Consider the following 23,463-nt stretch of genomic DNA (forward strand, 5'->3'; position numbering starts at 1 on the left):
AACGAAATCGTCTCAACTGCTCCCAACACCTGGGCAGCACCAAGCTGCCTCGTACTCAAGTATCGTTGCTAAGAGCTGTCACCAAAAACCAATCCCACACCACCTCCAGCGAGTATGATCACGCCGATACGAAGTGCAGTCAAGCGCATCTTGTTCATCCTCGTACTGGCCATATCGATCACAAGCATCGTCCTCGGCTTTGCGTCCAAGAACAAGGAGTGTGCTCTACACAAAATCTCAGGAAGTTCATTGCCATTGATCACCGACATGTATGTGCTTTTTCCTACCCCGTGCTGCTGCCTGTTCACTCCGTTCAGTCTCCTTGCGATCTGGGTACTCTTCGGCGTTCTATACACCAGCATCACACATCGTTACACGCAGTCAAAGCCTTTGTAAGCCGTGACTGTAACTCCTATGCTGTCTTAGTATTGACCACCATCAGCCGGGCAGCCACCAACCTAGCTACCGCACTCCTGATGACCGCCTTCTTCACATCGTACCTCAAGTTCGACCTTTCTGACTGGCCCATCTGGGGCCCACTCGCTACGGTTCTCGGTGTTGTTGCTAGAGCAGGTATGGAAGCAATCTACAGCAGTGCTGACTGCGACATGGTGAAAGGCTTCTGGAATAGCCATGCGATGACATGCCTTCAGCGGTCCCGCTCCGTTGAGTAACGTCCCATACTCCTCTTGGTTGGTCAATGCGCGAGCAACCCTCGTCCCGTCCCTGCTATGACGATTAGCTGTCAGGATGCCCCGGCCCGAACCGAACGCCACACTGTTTACTGCGCCTTATTAGCCACCTCCGCCTTCCTCCGCAACGATTATATGTACAAAACGACCAAAATTCTGCCATCCCCGCGCGTTACTCACCCGGCCATATTCATGTGCGCACAGGTCGCGAGTGGCCTCTTCTCTTCTTCACTTCTACGTTACCCTTACAGCATCAGCATCTATCCATGATTTCACGACTTTAAAAATTCAGCACACCGTTGGAAGAGCATTTCGTACAGTTGCATGGAACGGCGTTTGCCTCGGTCTCTTTGAGAATTTTAGCATACCGATGTCTCGGCACATGGTCATGTTCTGTATTTTAGCGATTTCATTTGCATGCCATCCTGGTACCGTTAGAAAGGAGCTGGGCTTGGCTAGATATGTTTCTCTTGAGACATAGATAGCTTCGCTGCTGGTTAAAATAACAATAAATATCAAAACTGCATCTACTCCGTTTGATTGCAGTGATTGCTCGCTGTAAGCATTGATAGGCTATTCGAAGATCAGTCGTGGTACAAGGCAAGGTACCCTCTTCTCAGACTTAGGTCTACACTTCCGATAGTGCTAATATAGGCCAGCGATACATACTGTTAGGAAGCTAGAGGTTACATTAGCTGCTCTACACTCGTCAATAAAAAAATAGCAGTGCAGGTAGACTTCAAGATTAAGCAGGGCTTACGTTATATCATCGATACTTACCTAAACCAAGAAGCTTAGCGTTGTCGCACTGCTATAGTACTTACGGGAAACAACATTTACACTCTTTTCTTAACCGTATAAGGATAATTTTAGAAAAGCCAAGTTAAGACAGTATACTTATAATAATTTCTATTATATTTTGGCTGATATATCACGTCTTTAATACAATGACCCCGCTGTGTAACTGAAAAGTTAAGTGGAAAAATATTACAAAAATAATCTAAAAACATACGACAGCGGGGATTCGCTAGTGGTCACCCACCTAACTACTAATCCGCCGGTAAACTGCTTATATATGCCAGATCGGACGGGATGGCTAGCTCTCAGTTTCCAATGGTCGTATGTGCCAGTAAAAATAGGGTTTGTACATCAAATCCGCATTTTTGAGATTTAGGATATGGTTAGGGCTAGGGTTAGGGTTAACGTGATGCTAACCCTAACATCCAACATCACGACACGATACACGCCAAAACCGCACCACACTCGCTATCTGCACACGACCGGTCACTTTCGAGCGCGCTAATACCACCAGAATTTCATGGAGAGAAGGTTGAATCGCTGTTTGGGAGATGCGCCAGGGGGGGGGGGGGGGGTCAGAGCCTCTGTGGGTCTCAGGGACGACGGATTCATCATCATACGCATACCTCAGATATATCTAGTTTGTAGCCATCTTGATAACAAATAAAGAATGAGCAACTAATCATCTATTGTTATATCACCCGTACCATGGCGCAAGAAAGCCTACCAACAGCTATGCTTCTAGAACTTTTGAAACTCCAACTTAGGCGCACTGACTAAAACTCGATATAAGTGTAGCTAGCTCGTCGAGCCACTGTGCAACCGTTTCGCGAGCGTAGAGTGTGCTGTCTGCCCTAATCTCCACTTTTAGCTGATGTCCTATTGGACTCGCCAGAATGACAACCGCCTCATCGATCTTTTTTGGCTTTGGGGCTGTTCCCACTACAGAATTGCAAGCGACAAGAAGTACCGGCAACCAACTCCTTGCCATCGCTCCCGATACAGATAAAGTTGTCTTCGGCGCCAATGTCGAGGTCGAGGTCGCGGTCGCGAGGGAGCACCGATATCTATAGGTTCTGGAGCAGACTCTCTTTGGTCGTGATGGGCTGGCGCTTCTGCTTCTGCTTTTGCCTCTGCTTTTGTTTGCGCACGGCGAGCTGTTTAGCACCAATGGCCCGCAGCTTCCGCTGGTCAGTTTTGCCATTCCCCTTCAACGGAATGTGGTCGACGGCCATGTATGTAGACGGCATCATGTAAGTAGACAGGACATGGGCTAGGAGTCTGTCGACATGGACCTCGTCCATGTCGAGGTCGAGATTGCGCGCTTGGATAAAGGCAACCAGGCTGCCACCCAGCACATCAGCTACCACGGCCTCTGCATTGAGGGCGCGACGGACGTGGTACTCGATATCGGCAAGCTCAACGCGCTGGCCACGGATCTTGACCTGTGCATCGCAGCGGCCAATGTAAATGAGAGAGCCGTCAAGATTGCGGCGCACCAAGTCGCCAGTCTAGTATAGCCAATAGAGATAAGTAGACAAGTCAGTCCGCTGCCGCCAAGGTAAAATCGCTACTAATGCATCATCGATAAGAGACGATTCAAAGTATCTCTACCCACCTCTTGGCAACCCAACTATACACCTACCTCTACCCATTTACCACCGTAAATAATCTTATTTAAGAATACTAAACTTTTAGTTTCTAATAGTCACCTATGCTGCCAAAATCGAAATGAGAGTATGTTATTATTGAATAAATAAGAATATAAGAGACAGGCCAGGTATGATTGTTCAAGGGTGCTCACGTGATGCTATCGATAACTCCAACACAGTAGCTTAGTACTGCCGCACTACCGCAATACCACACGCGCGGGGGAAGATATTTTTATTCTTTCGCACATTGTATACAGATCGTTGAAAAATGAAAAAGAAGCTACATGATGTATTATCGGCACTGCAGAATCTTCCCATGCTCGGAGTTAGGTATGTAAAGGAGTAGATGCGGAGTTCGCCCATTACAATTATATGCAAGAGAGATACAATAGAGAAGGATTGGTTCTATGTAATCGAGAAGCTTGGAATTTTTGCGAAATAGCTCTTGGAGAGCCTACGAAGACTGGTGATAGTAGACGCATATCTCTCGCTTTCGCGGCCGACGAACAGTTGATTCCCATCGGTTGGCACTTCTCAAAGTACGCAAGGCAGATTGGTCGCAGCATCAGAGGTGAGTGAGCAATAGTACGGCATGGGGTATGCACGCTGTAGGGCTCTTGGCGGGGTAATGAACGGGGAACGCGGGGCCCAAGCTTCAGCCCACTCGAAGCTGATAGCTCTACCATTCCGTACCGCACCTAACAACTAGGCAGCACTCTCAGCCTTCACCCGCCTTGATGGTATTTAGTCCTGTCATTCGGACATCACAACGACTACAACGACCCATGGCCAGCGCATATTACCTCGCAAAAAGCTCATCAACTCGCTCTCCCACAAGGATGGCAATCACGTCTCTTGACGAGATTCCAACCTTGTCGCTGCTCTATAAACTCAAAAAGATAGAACCCGAGAATAGGCAGCCTAAGGGTATACCGTCTACCACTCTCAACGACAAAATCAGCATAATTCGACAAGACATAACGACCCTCGCTGTTGATGCCATCGTAAACGCCGCGAACTCGAGTCTTTTGGGTGGCGGCGGAGTGGACGGTGCAATCCACCGTGCGGCTGGGCCCAAACTAATTGAAGAATGCGAAACACTCAACGGGTGTGAGACTGGCAGTGCCAAAATCACCGATGCATACGAATTGCCATGCAAGAAGGTCATCCACGCCGTCGGACCAATATACTGGAAGGTGGGATCTAGCGCAGCGGAATTGCTGTCCGGTTGCTACCGAAGGAGCCTCGAGCTGGCTGTCGAAAACGGTTGCAGAAGCATTGCGTTCGCTGCTATAAGCACTGGTGTCTACGGATATCCAAGCCACGAGGCCTGCAGCGTTGCGCTAAAGACAGTTCATGACTTTTTGGTCAAAGAAAGCAGTGCCGAGAAGCTCGACCGAGTCATCTTCTGCAATTTCCTCCAAAAGGACGAAGATGCTTATTTCGAGCAGGTTGCGTATGCGACTCTTCTATGAATTTTCATTACTTGATACTGACTATCGTCGTAGTGACTACTTCCCTCCCGTCTCCGAGTCAGAGCTTCAGGAAGAGCACGCTACCGAGCCTCATGCGCTAGCGTCACAGCTTCCGGATGCTCCGACTATCGATCCTGCAGAGGCAGCAGACTCGGAGCAGCCATCATCCAAGAAGCAGAAAACTGCTGAAAGTGACGACGAATTTGTAGTGGTGGACAAGCATGATATTGAGAATGACATGTCCAAATCGGGATTGTAGAGCACCGGAACGATGTGGCTTGTCTACTGGGAACCCTATGCGTACTATTACCGGAATGATGTGATGTAAAGGGTCATTTAGGTGCAATAAGCATTATCGTCTCTAGTGTACGAGGTAATTATACCTACTTCTTGTATTACAAAATTAAGATACAAGTATTACTTTAATAGGTTATGATATATTCTGCGTGTCATCTTATACTCCAACTCTAAAGTATATATTGTTCTTCACATATGTGATTGATCTCTTGAAAGAACTAATCTTTAACATGACTTCACAAAACGATCACAATGGAAATCTCTACCGATACTACTTCGAGCAGGACTATTGTTAGTCGCACTACTGCAGATAAGATACAACTAGACCTAAGAGAACTAGCGCCGACGAGAACAGATGTTGTTCTTCTGCTGTCCACGCTAGTACTTATTGATTACTTCCAGAACTATGTGCGGGGTAAATATGGCTTAGAGACAACGCTTCTTGTTATTCAAGACGTTTACGGTCTCGCCACTCAAGAAACACCTGTAGCTATCTGCAAAATTCTTTGGCCCACTATTACCGATACCACCAATCATGTCACGACGATTTTTCACGGACTCTGCCCTGCCTCCTAGAAACAATGTGGGTTATTTCACAAAGATAGTCGCCAAACACTTTTTTGTTGACGTTCCCAAACGGATACTTTCCTCTTCTGAGCAAGAGTCTCCGGCCTTCACCTTGGATAGCAACCACAGTGTGCTTGCAAAACTGGACAAAAAACGAAATACCATTACGACGAGCTCCTATTTATATACCGCGTTGCCTAACCCTATGGAAGATTGTAAATACATTCGCGTCATAGAGCTGCTTCCTGGAACGCGACAGGACGATATCGCATGCCGGCTTCTGCAAGCAGAGCTGCGGGAGGGGTTGAAGTACGAGGCACTATCTTATGTCTGGGGAGATATGAGTCAGACGACGCCTATCCAGGTGGACGACCTGACCTTGCAAATCGGCGAAAGCTTGCGTTCAGCTCTACTGGACCTTCGGCGCCCTACCGAGTCTCGCATTTTATGGGCGGATGCAATCTGTATTGATCAGAGCAACATACACGAACGCGCGAAACAAGTCGGCATCATGGGTGACATTTACACACAAGCTACGCGCACAGTTGTTTGGCTCGGACCGTCGTATGAGTATGTCAACCTCGCCTTCGATTGCATCACAACTTTGGAAAGCGAAGCCCTTGCACACCAGCAGTCTAGCGGAGAAGCTAAGGCTTCAACAAAATCATCTTTAGATGCTTCGCGAACTAAAAAGGAACGTGAAGACTTGCGTCATGGCTGCTATATCCTCGGAGAATTGGCTCAGGTGGATTGGTGGACACGTGCTTGGGTTGTGCAGGAAGTATGTCTCGCGTCTGAAAAGATCATCATGTGCGGCCAATACCAAGTGGACTGGAAGCGTTTCATGAATGCTGTAGAATACGGAACACTCGAGAACAAATTTGACTCGAGAATAGGTGGGATCCCCGATGACTGCTTGGAAGGTCTTCAGTCCATCAAAGAACTCGAGGATAAGCCATTGGAGGGTGGCATAGCAGGGCAATTGCTTCGACTACTGACGTCCCTGAGACCGAGATTGGCAACAAATCCTCGCGATAAGGTATTTGCAATCATGGGGCTGCTAAAGGGTAATCGTCAGGACCTGCATATCGTGGTAGACTACACCGCTTCCGTAAAAGAGGTCTACCGTGCAACGGCAGTGGAAATCATACGAAGGACCGATAATCTCGATATGTTCAGTCATTGTATCCACACTGAGGCCCCAAGCGAGGAGGAAGCTTGCTTGCCTTCTTGGGTCCCCGATTGGAACATCTCAGAAACAATGTGTATGCCCTTGATACGAAATGACTTTGACGAGTTACGGCGTTACGAAGCTACCTCGGACTCGACAGCGCATGCTCAGTTCTACGATGACCCAGATGTCGTGGGTGTGACTGGTCAGCTTTTAGATGTCATTGCTGAATACAGCGATTTGCATATCATACCCGATGACATCGAGTGTGGCTATACAGAAGAGGAGGACCCTTCGTTGGGGAGAGTGCTTTTCGAAATCGGCTGCGAGTTCTGGAAGATATACAGGTTATTACTTTGTATCGTTGATTTCTACAACATATTCCTCACGTGGGAGAATTTTGCCAATTGCCAGCCGTGTCACATGTATGGCACACAAGACGCACAGCCATCCAAGAAGATGTTTTGGCAAACGCTTTGCACAGGGCTGCTTGACCCCAAAGGTGAAGACAAAATCGAAACCTTATTCCGTGAATGGCGCGCCCAATTATCGCCCATCAGCGGCCTTCGGAAAATGAAGGTCTCGAAATTCCCAACTTTGTTCAAAACGCTAGGCTTGATGGGTTACTTTTGGGCGACCTGGAAGAGTTATGGCGCTTTTAGCGAAATGATTCCTCATACCAAAGGAAGAAGACTTGGGAGAACAAGATCGGGTTGGCTTTGCTTACTACCAGCCCATGTCCAGGCCGGCGATAAATTGATCCTGCTTAAAGGGGCGAATGTGCCGTTTGTCGTTAGACAGAGAAAAGATGGATATTGGCTCATTGTTGGCGACGCTTATGTCCATGGAATTATGCAAGGGCAGGCGTATGATGCCGATGCTGGCATGTTATTAAAACTCAAGTAGGCCAATGATTCTTCAAAACGATATATTTTAATCATGTACTTTTACTTCCTAGTTTCATCGTAAATATTGGATTTTTCCTTTTTCTTAAACAAATGTATTTTAGAAGATTGAAGCCGAAAAGCAATCTATACCTGTAGAACTTACCGTTGAAAAACAATATCCTCTATGAGCCTAGAACCTTCTTTACACCCCAGCATCTCAAGAGCCCTTAGGACGCATCGAAACCTTGCCTTGCGGCGCCTGAGCCGCCGTCTCGCCCTCGGGATAATGTACATCCTGAGTCGAAATATTGTTGCCATACGACGGAGCCGGAAACTCTGGCATCATAATAACAACACCACCCTTCTGCGCCGCCGCATCCGCCTCACCCGCAACAAGCGTATGGGAACTGTTGTTAGTATCATTTGATTTGGAGATAGCTGGAAGACCGGCCGTACGCTCAACGTCTCTAGTCTGGGCATCGGACGAGGCCTTCTTAGCGCGAGACCGACGCTGATATGCTTGGACGCAGGCGCCGAGGAGGCCCAGGGAAACCATGAGGCCGAAGAGGCCGCCGGTGACGCCGAAGAAGATCATTATATCGATTTTGAACTCTTTGGGGTCGGTTTTCCAGTTATCGGGCTTGGATGTAGGTGTTGCGACTGCAGTGTCAGTGGGTGTTGAAGTGGCTGTCTCGGTGGGTACTGCGGCCGAAGTCTCAGTGGGTGCTGCAACTGGTGTCTCCGCTGGTGTGGCATCGCTATACAAGAGCCATGAAGGTTCTACCCAAGTTGGGTTTGAGGGAGCGGGCAGGATCGAATCTTCCTGCAGCCGGGCTACGATGCCTGCTTGAGTGAACTCGGCGGGTGCCTCGATGGTGCTGGTCTTGACAATTACCTTGGTTACCTGAGTGGGCTCGGATGTTGCAACCCGCATGAGCTCGGATGCTATAGCTTGTGTGGGTGCTAGAAGGACTAGCGTCATGAGAGATGGTTGCATGGTTACGGTGGTGTTGGGTGTGCTGAGGTCTTAAAAGTCAAGTAGTAAATTTGCGTTCTTGTTTGTCTTGCTCCGTGAGGTGCTGATGTGGATAATCTTATGGTGAGTTGGAAACGTCAAATTTATATCAAGATGTCACGCATTGTATAATCAGGTGGGTTGAAGCTGTTCGCACACTTGGTATCTGGGACATGTACAACGTTTAGCAGTGAAATCAAAAACTCATTTGAACAATGTTGCCTCTGGAGTTCGATTACGTTCCAGGTGACTTTTCCTGTATGGCAGGCATGCTATCTTACGCGATTCTTCAATGTAAATATATGCATGTAGTTTTCCCTACTGTTGCCTGATGACAGCTCGACATGGATTAACATTCCAAGCAAAAATACATTCACTACTCTTCGTATATAACATCGAGATTCTCTGTGAACAAAAAATACCAAGGCTTTTGTCACACAGAAATAGACTACCATACATAGAGTTTTTTTAGTCGTTCCCCACCCGTTGTGCAGGTGCAGCTTTTGGTCTTGGAAAGGTAGGGTTCCCCGCTGTAGTAGGGCGGTGAGGTGCACACCGCTTCAAATAAGGCGTTCGACTACAAGTCTTTTCAACGATACCCAGTCAGCTTCACTTTGCATACCTTGGGTAAGACAGCTATCGCGACGGCTAATCAGCGATTGGATCTAAGCGCATAGCGATAACAATGCTAGGTTGCGATCAACATCTTGGGATGAGATGGTAGGGACAGGTATTGTTCGGACAAAAGCATCAAAACATCTACACTACCGGTGGTGTTGTCGTTGGATTGAATGCCAAAAGCTATATATAGTATGTTGTACGGCTTTATGTTTGATATGGCTTCGTAAAGCCTTGTAACAGCGGCTGACACCCTCAAGTGCGGAGTTGGTGTCGTTTAATAAACGAATCACTTGGCTGCGTTTTGCAATAATTGTTATCGCCAAATCAGAGCTGGGGCTGTAATGCGGAGCGCGTCGTCTAACTCAATACGACGTGAAAGGATGGCACCCTTTCTCCTGCGCGTGCATTTTTTGTTTTATCGCGCAGCTTGTTGCCTCAGACAATGGTTGGCTGACGATGAGCCGTGTCTGGGGTGACGGCGGTGGCGAGAGGGTAATGGAGGGGGCTGGCGACGTCATGAAGTTTTTCCATATCAGCACCGCCGTCTCCGCCCATCGGCCCCCATTTCATTTGCTCCCAAACTTCCTTCTTCCAACTGATTGTCCAGCAGCATGTCTAGCAGCGCGTCAGAAACCGTGGTTGAAAAGTATCGCTACGAAATCCTCTTTGGCACGTGGCTAGCCGTCACAGGAGCGACATTTCTGCGTATCAAGCGACAGCCGTACAGCACCCGCCTGAAGATTGAGCAGTACGAGAGCATCTTCAAAGGCACTTCACTCAGCGCCGTCCTTATCGGCATCGGCATCACCCCCGCACGCAGCACCGCAAGGCGCTTCACTGGCAACTAAGAACCAGGCCGTGCTCGGAACGGGCCAGCGAGCATCTCGGGCTGAGGAGAGAAAGATGAAGACATTTGGCACACACAGACACGGTTGACCATTGCTCACAATCGCCAACATCCATCTATATTTTGTTTTTGTCGAGCTGGTGCTGGTGGAGCAATCGGATGCGTCCCGGCTTGGCATTTCCCCGCAACTTTCACATGCGAACACACTCCACCCCGTCTTCTTGTCTACAGTTCCTCCAAGACGCGCATCATCATCATCATCACCACCAACAACATGTTGCTACGCTTGGGCTCGCTGAGCTTTGAGCTCAGCATGTGGAGTCCCGTCTATGCCGTCGCGCCCTTTGTCTTGCTCTCCATATCCATCCCGCTCGCCTTCTTCGCCCTCGTTACCACGTCCATCGCCATCATGCTTCTGTCGTTGCGCGCATTGGCCATCTACTTCCGCTTGGCCGTTGCCATTGTAGGCGCGTGGCTCTCTCCGTCGCCTCCATCAAAACACAACCCTCTCCGTCGTTCTCGCCCCGTACCCGCGTCAGCCCGACATTCACCAAAGAGCGTGCACCAGCGCTCCCGCCGTACCAGTATCACCGGCACAGCATCCATCCAGGGCCCTGGTGCCTATTCTGCTCAGTCTACAAACTTTCTTCAGCGAAAGAACAACTCGCTTACCGCTCTGATCGGTACCAGCGAGTTGACGCGAGATTTTGAAGGCGTAGGTGGCTGGAGAGTCGCAGGTGATGACGATGAAGAGGCATTGTGGATGGGCATTAACTCAAGACTCGAACTACCTGCCGAGACACCAACCAGACGGCGCAGGTTAAGCTATACGGGCACTGCCAGCCCAGGTCAGCGATTGAGCATCGGATCGGAGATCTTGCGGATGAGTCCGGTGCAGAGCAGATCGAGGACACCCGTACGTTTTGTGCATGACGATGAGTATGGCTACTTCCCCCAGCAGCCCATACCAAACAACACACGCTTCAGCCACAGCCCAGACACCGTCCACGAACGCAAGAGACGAAAGAGCACTAGCGCGAGTAGCACGTCCAGCAACACGTCAACTGGCTTGACAATAGCAACAAAGCATGCAGGAGAGAAATTCTGACCCGAGCAACACATGCAAGTTGTGTTCTCTTTCATCCAAGGAGCCGGCTCTTATTTGCTTTTCATAACGTGTTGATAAGGCAGGCTTCAAACACGAATTGCATCTCAGACATGAGCGGCATTGAGAATACCTTCTTTTGGTCGGCGGAAAAAATTACCCTATACAAGCCAATATCTTCCCCTCTCTGCGCATTGCAAGGGAAGTCAGTTTGTACAGCAGGCCTTTCTACCGTTTTGCCAGCGAGTTGTTCGTTTCTGTAACACGAGAGCTATCAGCTTATAGTGTCAGCTTGAACCAACCGTTAGCATACAGCCAAGCAGAGGAGTAGTTTTCGAATTGGTTGCAATTTGTCATTATCGTGGCGGCTTCCTCAGTTATCTACTTATCACGATGAACAGATCCCAGCGCCAAACTTAGCAGGCTGCCATCGAACAAGGGATATGCAAGTCGACAGCCAACATGGGGGCAAAAGATGTCCAACATACAGGATAAATAGACCTTTGAGGCTTCGCGCAACGGCGGGCGTTTCTGGCCTTGGACCAACTTGGGGAGAAACGAGTTTTGACTCGAAATACATAATGCAAATATCAAGAATTGATATTCACAACACATTAATCAGGAACTGATATTCACAACGCATTTTCCAGAATCGTCTTGACGATTGCGCTTACTGCCATCCGCATGTCATTCCGCTTCAGCTCAACCTGTCATAAGGTAAGATCCATACTTCTCCAGCAGCCAATGAAAAATGTCTTTGCGACGTTGCAATCCTTCCCTGACGTCTCGTGCTATCTTCCAATTTGAAATCTGCCAACTGTACAACACAGCTCCAGTGTCTCATTGACGCTTCGTAAATCAGGATCCCCGCAAATCTGCCTGGGTCTAACCCGCCGGCGTGCTGAAACGTCTTCGCTCCCAAGGCTAGCTCAGACAAAGCAGCATATGTGTGTATCTGGAACAAAATGGCGCGACGAGGTAGGCACATCAGTACGAGCCATCGCAACCAAAAGGATCAACGTTTTGTTAGCGCTGGATATATGCAAAGACCACTAGCCTGATTAGGGCTTTTGCTGATATTTCTTTCTGGATTCGTCCACAGGTACGGAGCTTTACTGGAGCACGTGTTGCAATAGAATCAGTCATGCAAGGGTTGTGCATGTCATTGACTGGGTAGCGTACGTTTCAAGATCGTCGCATTAGCGGACGGCTCCACCACGGGATCTTCACATCCACTAGGGCAACCCCGGAAGCCAGTTAAAAGTTCCACGTCCGAGTGTCAGGGCCATCGACAGAAACGCTTCATCGCAATGCGCAGGCTCGGCGATGTGATCTGTTCTGTTTTCTCGGTAGACTTGTGCCGACTCCCATCCCCAGGTAGATTAGCAGAATGCATGGTTTCCTAACCAAAATTGGTCAGGTCATGGAGCTCTTTCCGGCGGATTTTGATTGACAAAGCAAATTCCACATATACCCAGCGTTGTAGGTGGACCATGGGTGCCCTCACCACGCTACGCGCTGGACATGGAGCCGGGGCGTTTCTAGTTTCATGCCTAGAATGTTTCGGCATTACTATCCTTGACAGCATCACCATGTTCACTGGTGCCGGCATATACTAGGGCCTGGCTACCAACTGGCAACACTGCATGTCTTCCTTGATGCCATAAGTGATGTGGCAACTTACCTGCAGCAACATCGTCAAGCTTTCTTCCCTTTTTGCAGATGTTGTTGAGATACCCCGTTAGACTGTTTTAATAATGTTTTCTTCTATTGCTGGCAAGCTTACCTGGTGCCTACTAGCATTTTCGGCGATTTTCTTCCTATCATACTCTTCGGTTGGCTTCTGGATCAGCGGGCAGAGTCCAGACACTACCGGCGATTACCCACACAGCCTCGCGGCTATCTTTTCCACGAGAACCCTCAATTCACTGAATCAAGATCCACAATTTCATGACGCACTACTATCACTCACGGCGATAGTCGCACATTCTTCCGCGGACTTGGGAGGAAGGTTTGGATGGGAAGAACTGAGGAGCTTCGGCACGAACCTGACAAATGGGGTTGGCCGTATTCGCAAGAAGCAACAACACAGACGTAAACGGCAAGATCCTTTGGCAAATTTTGGCGCATCCTTGGACGACTTATTGGGTGGTTTAGGTTTGGGAGGGAATTCGTCATGTGGACTAACAAATATCCTTGGCTGTCTGGGAGACTCACTCACTGATTCACTTGGTACACCTGCTCTCTTCTTGGGCATTGGTCTTGGGTAAGTATGCTAGCATATAAACAGGCCAAACTAACTCGTCACAGTATGGGAACAGCCACTGGGCTCAACTTGACTGACGCGGAGGAAGCTAGTGCCATAGCCAACAGTATCGTGACTGCGTACAATTTGTCCGCGACTGGAATAAACCTCGCGGCTCAGCAGTTGGGAAATGGGCTATCGAGGCAACTATTGCCTGCAGTCGACAAAGGAAACGTTCCAGTCGGTCTGGCAGCATATGCTCTTGCATCTGGAGTCGGCAACGCAACTGCAGTAGGCTTGGGTCTGACAAAAGAGCGGTTTCAACCATCACAAGATTCAAGTATCGTAGGGATAGCAGGTAACCTTGGCTTGGGAGTTGCAATGCCACTAGTTGGCAAAAGAGATCTCAAAGCCTCGATAACCAGCTGGACTAACAGCTCCACTGCTTCGGAACTGATACAGCGTCTTCCCCGATTTGCAGCCGCAGCTGGGATTGGTTTAGGAAAAGGCATGAGAAACGGATTCGGCCTGCATAAGAATAACAACAACAACAACAACAACAAAAATAAGAACAATGGAAACAATGGTGACAGCAGAAAACAACACAAACGGCAATTTCAAGACGATTCATTGGATTCTCCAAAGTTCCCCAAGGCTGTGAGACTATTCGCCAAGGGTCTCAGTCAGTCGTTTTTTGAAGAAAGCGACTTTTCAGAAGTCAATGCTGCCATGAGAGCAGCTTTGTTTAGTTCAATCGATGTTCCGAAAATGCTTGGATCTATAGCGGCGGGAGCTGGAGCCGGTATTGGCACGGGAATCGCCGTCGGGTTGGACATCAAGACTACCAACAGCACTTCGACCATTACCGGAGATATCAGCAGCGAAGAGGTGCAAACGGCTTTGGCGGCTGAATCGTTCACACGGAATTTCTTCTCAAACTTTCTCGAGAACAGTTCCGCCATACAAAAGGCTAAGAAATTGATTACAGACAGTCCACCACAGGCATTTAAAGGCTTCAATGCGGCCAAGGCAGCGGAAGGCTTAGGTAGGGGCGCAATCGAGGGCGTCATGACTGCCATGTCCTCATGTGGAGGGCTCAAAAATCTCATTACCGGTGATTTTCCGGTCGATGCATTTGGGAAGGTGCCAGCGTTGGGTCCGACACAATTCGACGACTCCATCAACGGTGCTGCTGTTGGCTTCGCGCGGGGTTTATCCGGCAAAGCAACTATACTCATTGCGGATGTTGCACGAAATCTTACAGGAGGGTCACAGGCATCAGAAAATGCTCCTATGAGTGAAAAACGTAGCATTGTCGATGAGGATGAGGGGGCCAGCGTAGGTGGGTCTGTACGCTCAGAGATATTGCACCGCTCACTAACAGGATCCAGACAAAATCAATCCCCTCTCCACTCGCCAAGCTCAATCACCCGATGGTGCTCAAATACCCTTGGCGATCGATTCAGATACGGCGCAGAGAGGTGCGCAGAAAATCGTCGATTCTCTAACTTGCCAGGGCGTTGGCGGCATCATCTCGGCAGCTATGGGTTTCATGTCCACGTCAAAATCAGAGGTTGACATGATTGAAACAGCCATGGGCCAAGTAGGAGTTCCACTTGATCCCATGGTCTTGCGACTTTTGCCTCAAGGACCAGTCGTGGTCACATCCGGAGGCAACAACTTTGAAATCAACGCGCAAGAGAAAAGCCTTAGGATCAATGGACAATCAACGAGTTTATTTATTACACTCACTTGGCTGCACGGTAAGCCTTCAAAAGACGGTGCCACGGAGAAGGATAGCGGCTGATATTTGACTCTAGTAATTTTTACAAGCCTCAGCTTTCTCCTTTTTCTACCACTGTATCTCATCTTGGGTGTAGTATGGCGCTTCTCGGTTCTCATAGGCTACCCAGTTGGCGAGATGAAGAACCGGAAATGGCGTATGGGTTTTCTCACCATGTTTGCTGTTTTTGGTACTATTGGCATCATTTTAGGCATTGTCGGTATGGGCAATTCCGGCCATTTCAGGGACACGCACGGTGTAAGTGCCCCTCATTACAGATCTCATAATAAGCCATTGACTCAATTATTCAATCAGATACTCGGCTTGGTCTGTCTTATCATCATCTTGCCTACCTTCGGTCTTGGAGTCGCCCGCCTACGTAGTACGATGCCACATCCCTCACCCTCGGCGTTTGTAGGTCTCAAAGGCCCTATCGAACTTCTCAAATCACCACAGCGTATTTATTTCTTGAGCGGTTTCAGCATAGAGCTCATTTTGATCCTGGGCCAGTTTGCTTTTCTCCAGGGGTTCACGACACTTCGTACCATCTCGCTATGCATTGTAGATGCATTCTTCTCTTCCGACTCTTCTGCGGGGATCGTTAGCATCCTGCTCGTGGTACAAGTGAGCGCTACGGCATTGGTAGGTATCAGAGGATGGGTAGAACAACATATTGCCAAGAACGTTAGCGCGGGAAACTCACCCAGAACTGAGTCTTCTATTTTCAACCCAGGGAGACACGACACGATGGCGACATTTGGATTTGACAAAAAGGACGCTCCTGCGGCTTTCAACCAAGCCGTAAGAAGGCGATCGAATTTCTCGGGAAGAACGGAAGATCTCAAGGGCTCCGAAGACAGTGGCATTGGGGAGCCGTTCAATTTCCGCAAAGAAGGCAGCATTGGCGAGCAAGGAGGTGTACAAGTTAAGGACAGGGACGCCGTTGGGCACTTTCTCTCTCCCGAAGAACGGGATAACTATCAAGAGCGTGGCATTTATAACCCCAAGACGGGAGGGTATATGCAACAACAACAACAAGCCATTACCAATGGTGATTATTACAACAGCCTAGCTGCATACGGTGAGCGACGGCCTTCGTCTGGCATATTTGACCCGCAGCTCTCGCCGAGTCCACGAATCATGGCGACGGGACCGAAGATGTCCAATGTGTCGACCAAGGACTTGTGGCCGCCTCCCATGCCAGAGTCTGAGCGGCTCTATTCAAAGGCGAGGGCGGCCAATTCTGTGAGCAGTCGGTATAGTCGGCCGATTGATGGAAATGTCCCTGTGAGGGACAGTTTTATGGGATTTGGGGCTTGAGAATGGGTGTACGTAAGGGAAGGGAGGATAGACAGCAAATATACCCAAGGAGTTTAGATAGCGACTGTGCTTTCAGTCGAATGTATATGTATGAAATGAAAGTATATTTCTAGATGGTACATATGTATATATTCGTACGTACATACACTACCACGTATCATACGGCAATGTAACTTGATAAAGATAAACGACATGGGATGTTGAACCAGGTGACGGAACCCTGCATGGACCCGCATGTCCCGCCCGCATGGCCCACTCGTCCCGCATGAGCTTGGCTGAGCGTCGCCCACAAGTCCATTGGGTTGCCTCGTTTGCGACGGCACCCTGCGTGCGAATATTGCCGTTTTGTAGCCATGGCGCAGGTTCAACGGCCCCTTATTATTCAGTCCCAAGTCATACGGCTCTGCTGCCCACGCACGGCAAGGAGGGCGAATAACGCGCTGTCGGCACGCGGGAGTCGACACCAGAAGCTGCACACCAGGACCGTCACCGACAGGGACATTTCGCATCTGGCGAGCCTGCCTCTCTACCCAATAACTCTGGCTGATCTTGTAAAGTAAGATACTGATTTGGGTGGGACTGCGCAACAAAGGCTGGCCCAAGAAGCTGACATGGCGCACGCAACAGACATGGACGACCACCGCTCACAACCCAGCAACTCCTCCAGTCAGCCAACTTCACCCTCTCCATCCTGCCCGCCCGCCTGGCCCATCGCATTCAGTCGCTGCGCAACCTCCCGTTCATCGTCGTGTCGAACCCCCATGTGTCCAAGATCCACTCCAACTACATGCACAGCCTGTCGACATTGCTGCCATGGGCCGAGCAGGAAATCAAGACGTTAGACGAGGAAATCAAATTTACAGAGGTCATGGCCGATCTGGTGCAAACACACGCAAACACCATCAGCATACTGGCAAGAGGCTTTTTGGAGGCGAGAAAGTACATCAGCCCAAACAATGTCACGCGCTTTCTCGACGAGCATCTGCGGGCCAGGATAGGCACGCGACTGATTGCAGAGCAGCATTTGTCACTGCACTTCTCCAGCCAGCCCCACTGCGAAGTAATGCACGATGTCGAAGACAATCCAGGATTCATTGGCGTCATCGATACTAAGCTGAAACCCGCACGCATTGTCCATCATTGCGCTAATGTGGTGGGTGAGATTTGTGAGCTCAAGTACGGTGTGCGGCCAACAGTGGTTGTCAATGGCGAGCCCGGATATGAATTTGCCCACGTGCCTGTCCACCTCGAGTACATCATCACTGAACTACTCAAGAATGCCTTCCGTGCGACTGTCGAGAGCGGCATGGAGCGTGAGCCCATCGAAGTCACCATTGCCCCACTACCCGAACTGCTGCCAGAGGACAGAGTTAAGGATAGCGGAGAGGGGGAAAGCATACGTGATCATAAGATTGACAATGACAGCCAAGGAAATGTAGACAAGGCATCGCATCGCTTGAGCGACAACCCGTCGCCATCCCCGCCTCCGACGGCTGCCGATATCCTTCCTCTCAAACACAGCACGCCGGGCGTGACGATACGCATTCGCGACCGCGGCGGGGGTATCTCGCCTGAAAACCTCCAACATATCTGGGACTACAGCTTCACCACGTTCAACGACGCGCAAGCTTCGTCTACGCTGTCGGGAGGTTCAGTATCTTCGGCAAATGGCATGGATGCTCTGAATGCCTTCTCGGGGGCTGGCGGGGATGGGGCAAACAGCCTGGCAGGACTGGGATATGGGCTGCCACTGGGCAGAGCCTATGCAGAATACTTTGGAGGGGGTATTGCAGTGCAGAGTCTGTGGGGGTGGGGCACAGACGTATATCTCAGCCTGAGGGGCGTGGGCCGCGTAGACAGTGTGCAAGAGGCAAAGGCGGAGGCTGAGAAGAGGCAGCGATAAAGTACACATGCGCATAACGTGCTTGACAGACTACTGACTTGTCGTAGATGGCGGTCATTATTACTATGTACTCTGTGCAGTCATGACGGTCATGCAGCATGCCATGAGGTATCGCTTGGTTGTTCGCATTACATTTGTATCTTTGCCATGGTTATCAGCGGCGCCCCGTGTACGACACGCTCTATTGCGTACGGACCTCGGCGTCCTTTTCTACAGTAACATGCTCGTTGGACTCGAGAGTCGACACGACGTCGTCTGGGATCTCGGCGCTGTCCGGATAGTCAGCTTATTTGTCTCGCTCGTATAACACCGAGGGACCAGTATGGACGTACGTGAAACCCTTGATGAGAGTAAACTCGTTGATGATCTTGCCGCCCTGGTCGGTGACCTTCTTCTTTGCGGCTTCAAGCTCCTCCTTGGGAGCGTCCTTCTTGAGGGTGATCTTTACAAGGGAGTGTTAGCATGTCACCCTTTCCCCCCAACAACATGTGGTGGGGGTTACTTGCGTTGAACTGGGCCATTTTGAACGTGTTTTGTTTGCTTGTGACGAGGAGTAAGTGAAGTGTATGTGTATATGTGTTTGCAGTGTTGAGTAGTGGTGAGAGGAGACAAGATAGGCAGAGCAGAGGCGTATCAGCGGCTTTATACGCAGCAAGCCAGTCCTACAGCCTTGGACGCAGGCGCTGGGGTGATGACGTGCGCTGGCCGGGCCCCTCCATGCATCCACACATCCCACCTCGCGCCTTATCGATAAGCGCATCCCTGCAGCCGCCGCTTAGCGTCTGTCTTGGCGCCGAAAAAGTTGGGATCGCGAAAGTTGCTTGCCGCTCTCAAACTTCCAAAGGCTGCGCGCAACCAATGCGCCTCTTGCCCACATCGCCACTCTTTTTCATTGCACGCACCTAGTACTGCGATTGCCATGGCGGACCAGCAGAGTAATCGGCCTCATCGGCCCAAGAAAGAAAAGAAGCCGCATACGGGAGACAGAAATCCCAAGGCATTTGCATTTGCTGCGCCCGGCAGACTGAAGAAGCAGGCTGCGCGATCTTCAGAAGTACGCATGCTCACACACATCCTGTGCAATTCAAACTAATAGTCGCAGGTCAAAGAAAAGCGCCTCCATGTACCGCTTGTTGACCGTCTCCCCGAAGAGGCACCCCCAATCGTCGTCGCCGTCGTTGGTCCTCCAGGCGTTGGAAAAACAACTCTGATAAAGAGTTTGATCAGACGATATACCAAACAAACACTGTCTACGCCCAAAGGCCCCCTCACAGTCGTCACATCGAAGCGCCGACGCCTCACCTTCATAGAATGTCCCGCCGACTCCCTCGCCAGCATGATCGACATCGCAAAGGTCGTCGACATATGCCTACTGATGATTGATGGCAACTACGGTTTTGAGATGGAGACAATGGAGTTTCTCAATGTGTTGAGCGCCAGCGGTATGCCCGGAAATGTTTTTGGTATCTTGACCCATTTGGATCTATTCCGAAAGCAAGAGACACTTAAGCTACAAAAAAAGCGGCTCAAGCACAGGTTTTGGAGCGAGCTGTACCAGGGCGCCAAGCTCTTCTACCTTAGTGGTGTCGTCAATGGGCGATACCCCGATCGCGAAATCATGAACCTGTCGAGGTTTTTGAGCGTGATGAAGAATCCTCGACCGCTGATTTGGAGAAACTCGCATCCCTACTGTCTTGCAGATAGGTTCCTGGATATCACGCCCCCGACGGATATTGAGCAAAACCCAAAATGCGATCGCACCGTGGCGCTGTACGGTTACCTGCGCGGAACAAACTTCCCAGCTGGACGCTCAAGAGTACACATACCAGGTGTGGGCGATCTTACCGTGAGCTCGACCGAGGCGCTACCAGACCCTTGTCCCACACCGTTTGCAGAAAAACAGGCTGAAAAGGTTTCGGGCAAGAAGAAGCGCGCAAGACTGGGCGAGAAGCAAAAGATTTTGTATGCGCCAATGTCTGACGTTGGCGGTGTGCTTGTCGACAAGGATGCCGTTTACATTGATGTCAAGACTGCGACATTCGACCCCGAGGCAGACTACTCTGAAAAGGGACTTGGGGAGCAGATGATGATTGGTCTCCAGGGTGGAAAAAAACTGTTAGGTGAAGATAATGGGAACTTTAGGCTCTTCAGGGATGGCGACGTAGTCGACAACAAGAATCTCGACAATGACGACGACGTTGCAGATACTGGTCGAAAGTCACAACGGACAGCTAGAGCAGCGGATGCGGAGGACGTTGATGATGCAGATCTTGAGGACATCGACAGTGACGACGAAGAGTTGCAGCAAGATCACAGCGACGCAGATGACGACGAGGATGACACTGGATTCCTCGAAACCCGGCCGCCTCGTAATGATCTCAAGCTTGGACGCAAGGAGAAAGAAGCCAATGGCGATACAAACGAAGACGTGGCATTTGCGGACAGTGACTCGGATCTTGGTTCAATATCTGGAGACGAGAACGATCTTGATGGGCTTGAAGACGGCGACTTTGGTTCAGAAGAGTCAGACGATGAGGATGCTGAAGATGGTGCACGCTGGAAAGCCAATCTACGGGAGAATGCCGCCAGAATACATGGGCAGAGGCGGCCCTACCGTGTCACTGACCTTGCAAAAATGATGTACAACATGGATCTCGCGCCACAGCAAGTTATTCAAAAGTGGAGAGGTGATGAGAAAGAGGAGGATATTGAAGATGAGGATGAAGACGAGGAGGATGGCTTCTTCAATAAGCGAAAAACGGACGATGCTGCCAACGCCGAAGACCGATATATTCCCAAGTTCAACTATGAAGAGCTGGAGGAAAGATGGGAAGACGAGGAAAACGTCGAGGCTTTGATGAGTCGCTTTGCTACTGGTCACATGAATGGTAAGGGAGGCGATGATGGAGAGGAGGGTGATGACTTTGAAGGCTTTGATGAAGATGATGAGGGCGATGGAGAATTTGAAGACTTGGAGACTGGCGAGAAGCACGGAGGCGAGACTGAGAAGACTGAAGCTGAAGCCGAAGCCAACTCCATCGAAGCAGAGCGCGAGAAGAATGCACGACGGAAAGAAGAACTGAAACTTCGGTTCGAGGAGGAGGACCGAGAGGGCTTCATGAACGACAAGTCAGACGGTCGAAAAGAAGGTGGCGAAGAAGAAGAGTTTGGCGAGGATGACTGGTACGATGCTCAAAAGGCCATGATTCAAAAGCAGCTTGACATCAACCGCGCCGAGTTCGACCAGCTCGATGAGGACTCACGCGTCCGCGTTGAGGGTCACCGAGCAGGCACATATGCGCGTATCGTGCTCGAAAACGTGCCTTGCGAGTTCTCGCAATACTTCAATCCCCGCTTCCCTGTCCTAATTGGCGGTCTCACACCTACAGAGGAGCGTTTTGGATATGTGCAAATACGCATCAAGCGACACCGATGGCACAAGAAGATTCTCAAGACAAACGATCCCCTCATCTTCTCCCTGGGATGGCGCCGATTCCAGACCACGCCCATCTACAGCATCTCGGATTCACGAACACGAAACCGTATGCTCAAGTACACACCAGAGCATATGCACTGCTTCGGTACCTTTTACGGGCCGCTTGTTGCTCCAAACACGGGTTTCGTCTGCATCCAGAGCTTATCTAACAAGACACCTGGATTCCGCATCGCAGCTACCGGCGTAGTACTCAACGTCGACGAAAGCACCGAAATCGTCAAGAAGCTCAAGCTCACCGGCCATCCCTACAAGATCTTCAAAAACACGGCCTTCATCAAAGACATGTTCAAGTCGGCCCTCGAAATCGCAAAGTTCGAAGGCGCAAGCATCCGCACCGTCTCCGGTGTACGAGGTCAAATCAAGCGCGCCCTCAGCAAACCAGAAGGCAACTTCCGTGCCACCTTCGAGGACAAAATCCTTATGAGCGACATCGTCTTCCTCCGCGCCTGGTACCCAATCAAACCCCACCGCTTCTACAACACCGTCACCAACCTCCTCCACCCCGCCTCCCCCACTGACCACCCTGGCGAATCCACTTCATGGACCGGCATGCGTCTCACGGGCGCCGTCCGCCACGAAGCCGGCCTGCCCACCCCCTCTGAACAAAACAGTGCCTACCGCCCCGTGGAACGCCAAACCCGCGTCTTCAACCCGTTGCGTGTGCCTCGCAAACTCGCCGCAGACCTCCCCTTCAAATCCCAAGCCGCAGTCACCAAACCCCAGAAGAGTGCCACGTACATGCAAAAACGCGCCGTGGTGCTGGGTGGCGAGGAAAAGAAGGCCCGCCGCTTGCTCAGTCAGGTGGTGGCGATTCGCAATGACAAGGTTGAGCGGAGGAGAAAGAAGCAGGATGAGCGCAAAGATGGGTATAGGAAGAAGGTCGAGGAGAATGCGGAGAAGAGGGCTGAGCGGGAGAAGAGGGAGAAGAACGAGTATTGGGCTAGGGAGGGTAAGAAGAGAGCGAGGCAGAGTGATGGTGGTGGGGGTGGGAAGAGGAGGAAGTAAGGAAAGTGTTGTTAAAATGGGGCGTTTCCATATTACTTGCATTTGACAAAAAATTATTATATACTAGTATTGACCGTTTTGTATCTGTTTGCTTGTAGAATCGATGTGCAGCATATCATATCAGCAAGCAAGTGAGAGCATGAGGGGAAATATCCTCTGTATTCTTCTTCGCCTCTTCCTTCAACCGCCCATTACACAATATATACACACTCACACACGACGACGTCGTCATCATCATCTCAAACCAGGCCCATCTGCTTCTATTTCTTCACCACCAAACTACAAACCAACCAATGTCACACTATCCCCTGACTTCACCCGGTTCCAAGTACAAACAGCCAAACAAAACAAAAGACCCTTTTGCGTCTGTCTATTATGCATTCCATCACGCCGCCCAGATGCGAGAAACAACAAGAAAGAAGAAGAAGAAGAAGGTGGTAACCAGCCCTGGACGAGCCCTGGCCCAATCCAACCAGACATGATATATAAAATGCATAAATATGCTCCCTTCCTTCCCTCCCAATGATTTCCAGTCACCCCTAAAAGAGAGGGGGAAAACGCCCAATTCGCTTATGAACCCAAGA

The 23,463-nt window shown here is 50.1% G+C and overlaps 11 protein-coding genes across 11 annotated transcripts; 7 read left to right on the forward strand and 4 right to left on the reverse strand.

Annotated features, from left to right (window-relative positions):
* Positions 1-68: 68 nt before the first annotated feature.
* On the reverse strand, positions 69-1,528 carry COCVIDRAFT_17878 (hypothetical protein; the record flags this gene model as incomplete). Its single annotated transcript, XM_014698874.1, has 6 exons — positions 69-338; positions 501-784; positions 1,061-1,265; positions 1,362-1,371; positions 1,453-1,472; positions 1,517-1,528. 6 exons carry the CDS (start codon positions 1,526-1,528, stop codon positions 69-71), a joined length of 801 nt encoding a protein of 266 aa, XP_014554360.1.
* Positions 1,529-2,557: 1,029 nt separating this feature from the next.
* On the reverse strand, positions 2,558-3,624 carry COCVIDRAFT_28547 (hypothetical protein; the record flags this gene model as incomplete). Its single annotated transcript, XM_014698909.1, has 2 exons — positions 2,558-3,001; positions 3,601-3,624. 2 exons carry the CDS (start codon positions 3,622-3,624, stop codon positions 2,558-2,560), a joined length of 468 nt encoding a protein of 155 aa, XP_014554395.1.
* A 357-nt stretch (positions 3,625-3,981) lies between these two features.
* Positions 3,982-4,876, forward strand: COCVIDRAFT_105174 (hypothetical protein; the record flags this gene model as incomplete). Its single annotated transcript, XM_014698910.1, has 2 exons — positions 3,982-4,598; positions 4,651-4,876. The coding sequence occupies 2 exons, from the start codon at positions 3,982-3,984 to the stop codon at positions 4,874-4,876; spliced, it is 843 nt and encodes a 280-aa protein (XP_014554396.1).
* A 573-nt stretch (positions 4,877-5,449) lies between these two features.
* On the forward strand, positions 5,450-7,558 carry COCVIDRAFT_28549 (hypothetical protein; the record flags this gene model as incomplete). Its single annotated transcript, XM_014698911.1, has 1 exon — positions 5,450-7,558. One exon carries the CDS (start codon positions 5,450-5,452, stop codon positions 7,556-7,558), a length of 2,109 nt encoding a protein of 702 aa, XP_014554397.1.
* A 198-nt stretch (positions 7,559-7,756) lies between these two features.
* Positions 7,757-8,536, reverse strand: COCVIDRAFT_28550 (hypothetical protein; the record flags this gene model as incomplete). Its single annotated transcript, XM_014698912.1, has 1 exon — positions 7,757-8,536. The coding sequence occupies one exon, from the start codon at positions 8,534-8,536 to the stop codon at positions 7,757-7,759; it is 780 nt and encodes a 259-aa protein (XP_014554398.1).
* Positions 8,537-9,786: 1,250 nt separating this feature from the next.
* On the forward strand, positions 9,787-10,023 carry COCVIDRAFT_105082 (hypothetical protein; the record flags this gene model as incomplete). Its single annotated transcript, XM_014698913.1, has 1 exon — positions 9,787-10,023. The coding sequence occupies one exon, from the start codon at positions 9,787-9,789 to the stop codon at positions 10,021-10,023; it is 237 nt and encodes a 78-aa protein (XP_014554399.1).
* A 273-nt stretch (positions 10,024-10,296) lies between these two features.
* On the forward strand, positions 10,297-11,130 carry COCVIDRAFT_105166 (hypothetical protein; the record flags this gene model as incomplete). The annotated part of the gene is made up of 1 exon (XM_014698914.1): positions 10,297-11,130. One exon carries the CDS (start codon positions 10,297-10,299, stop codon positions 11,128-11,130), a length of 834 nt encoding a protein of 277 aa, XP_014554400.1.
* Positions 11,131-12,884: 1,754 nt separating this feature from the next.
* On the forward strand, positions 12,885-16,475 carry COCVIDRAFT_39714 (hypothetical protein; the record flags this gene model as incomplete). The annotated part of the gene is made up of 5 exons (XM_014698915.1): positions 12,885-13,393; positions 13,438-14,714; positions 14,764-15,135; positions 15,193-15,413; positions 15,471-16,475. 5 exons carry the CDS (start codon positions 12,885-12,887, stop codon positions 16,473-16,475), a joined length of 3,384 nt encoding a protein of 1,127 aa, XP_014554401.1.
* Positions 16,476-16,828: 353 nt separating this feature from the next.
* On the forward strand, positions 16,829-18,378 carry COCVIDRAFT_105139 (hypothetical protein; the record flags this gene model as incomplete). Its single annotated transcript, XM_014698916.1, has 2 exons — positions 16,829-17,031; positions 17,103-18,378. 2 exons carry the CDS (start codon positions 16,829-16,831, stop codon positions 18,376-18,378), a joined length of 1,479 nt encoding a protein of 492 aa, XP_014554402.1.
* Positions 18,379-18,559: 181 nt separating this feature from the next.
* COCVIDRAFT_39716 (hypothetical protein) lies at positions 18,560-18,899 on the reverse strand (the record flags this gene model as incomplete). Its single annotated transcript, XM_014698917.1, has 3 exons — positions 18,560-18,647; positions 18,711-18,820; positions 18,885-18,899. 3 exons carry the CDS (start codon positions 18,897-18,899, stop codon positions 18,560-18,562), a joined length of 213 nt encoding a protein of 70 aa, XP_014554403.1.
* Positions 18,900-19,297: 398 nt separating this feature from the next.
* On the forward strand, positions 19,298-22,879 carry COCVIDRAFT_17885 (hypothetical protein; the record flags this gene model as incomplete). The annotated part of the gene is made up of 2 exons (XM_014698875.1): positions 19,298-19,432; positions 19,481-22,879. 2 exons carry the CDS (start codon positions 19,298-19,300, stop codon positions 22,877-22,879), a joined length of 3,534 nt encoding a protein of 1,177 aa, XP_014554361.1.
* Positions 22,880-23,463: the final 584 nt, after the last annotated feature.

The sequence above is a fragment of the Bipolaris victoriae genome (assembly GCF_000527765.1).
Source record: "Bipolaris victoriae FI3 unplaced genomic scaffold scaffold_70, whole genome shotgun sequence".
In the NCBI taxonomy this organism is placed as follows: Eukaryota; Fungi; Ascomycota; class Dothideomycetes; order Pleosporales; family Pleosporaceae; genus Bipolaris; species Bipolaris victoriae.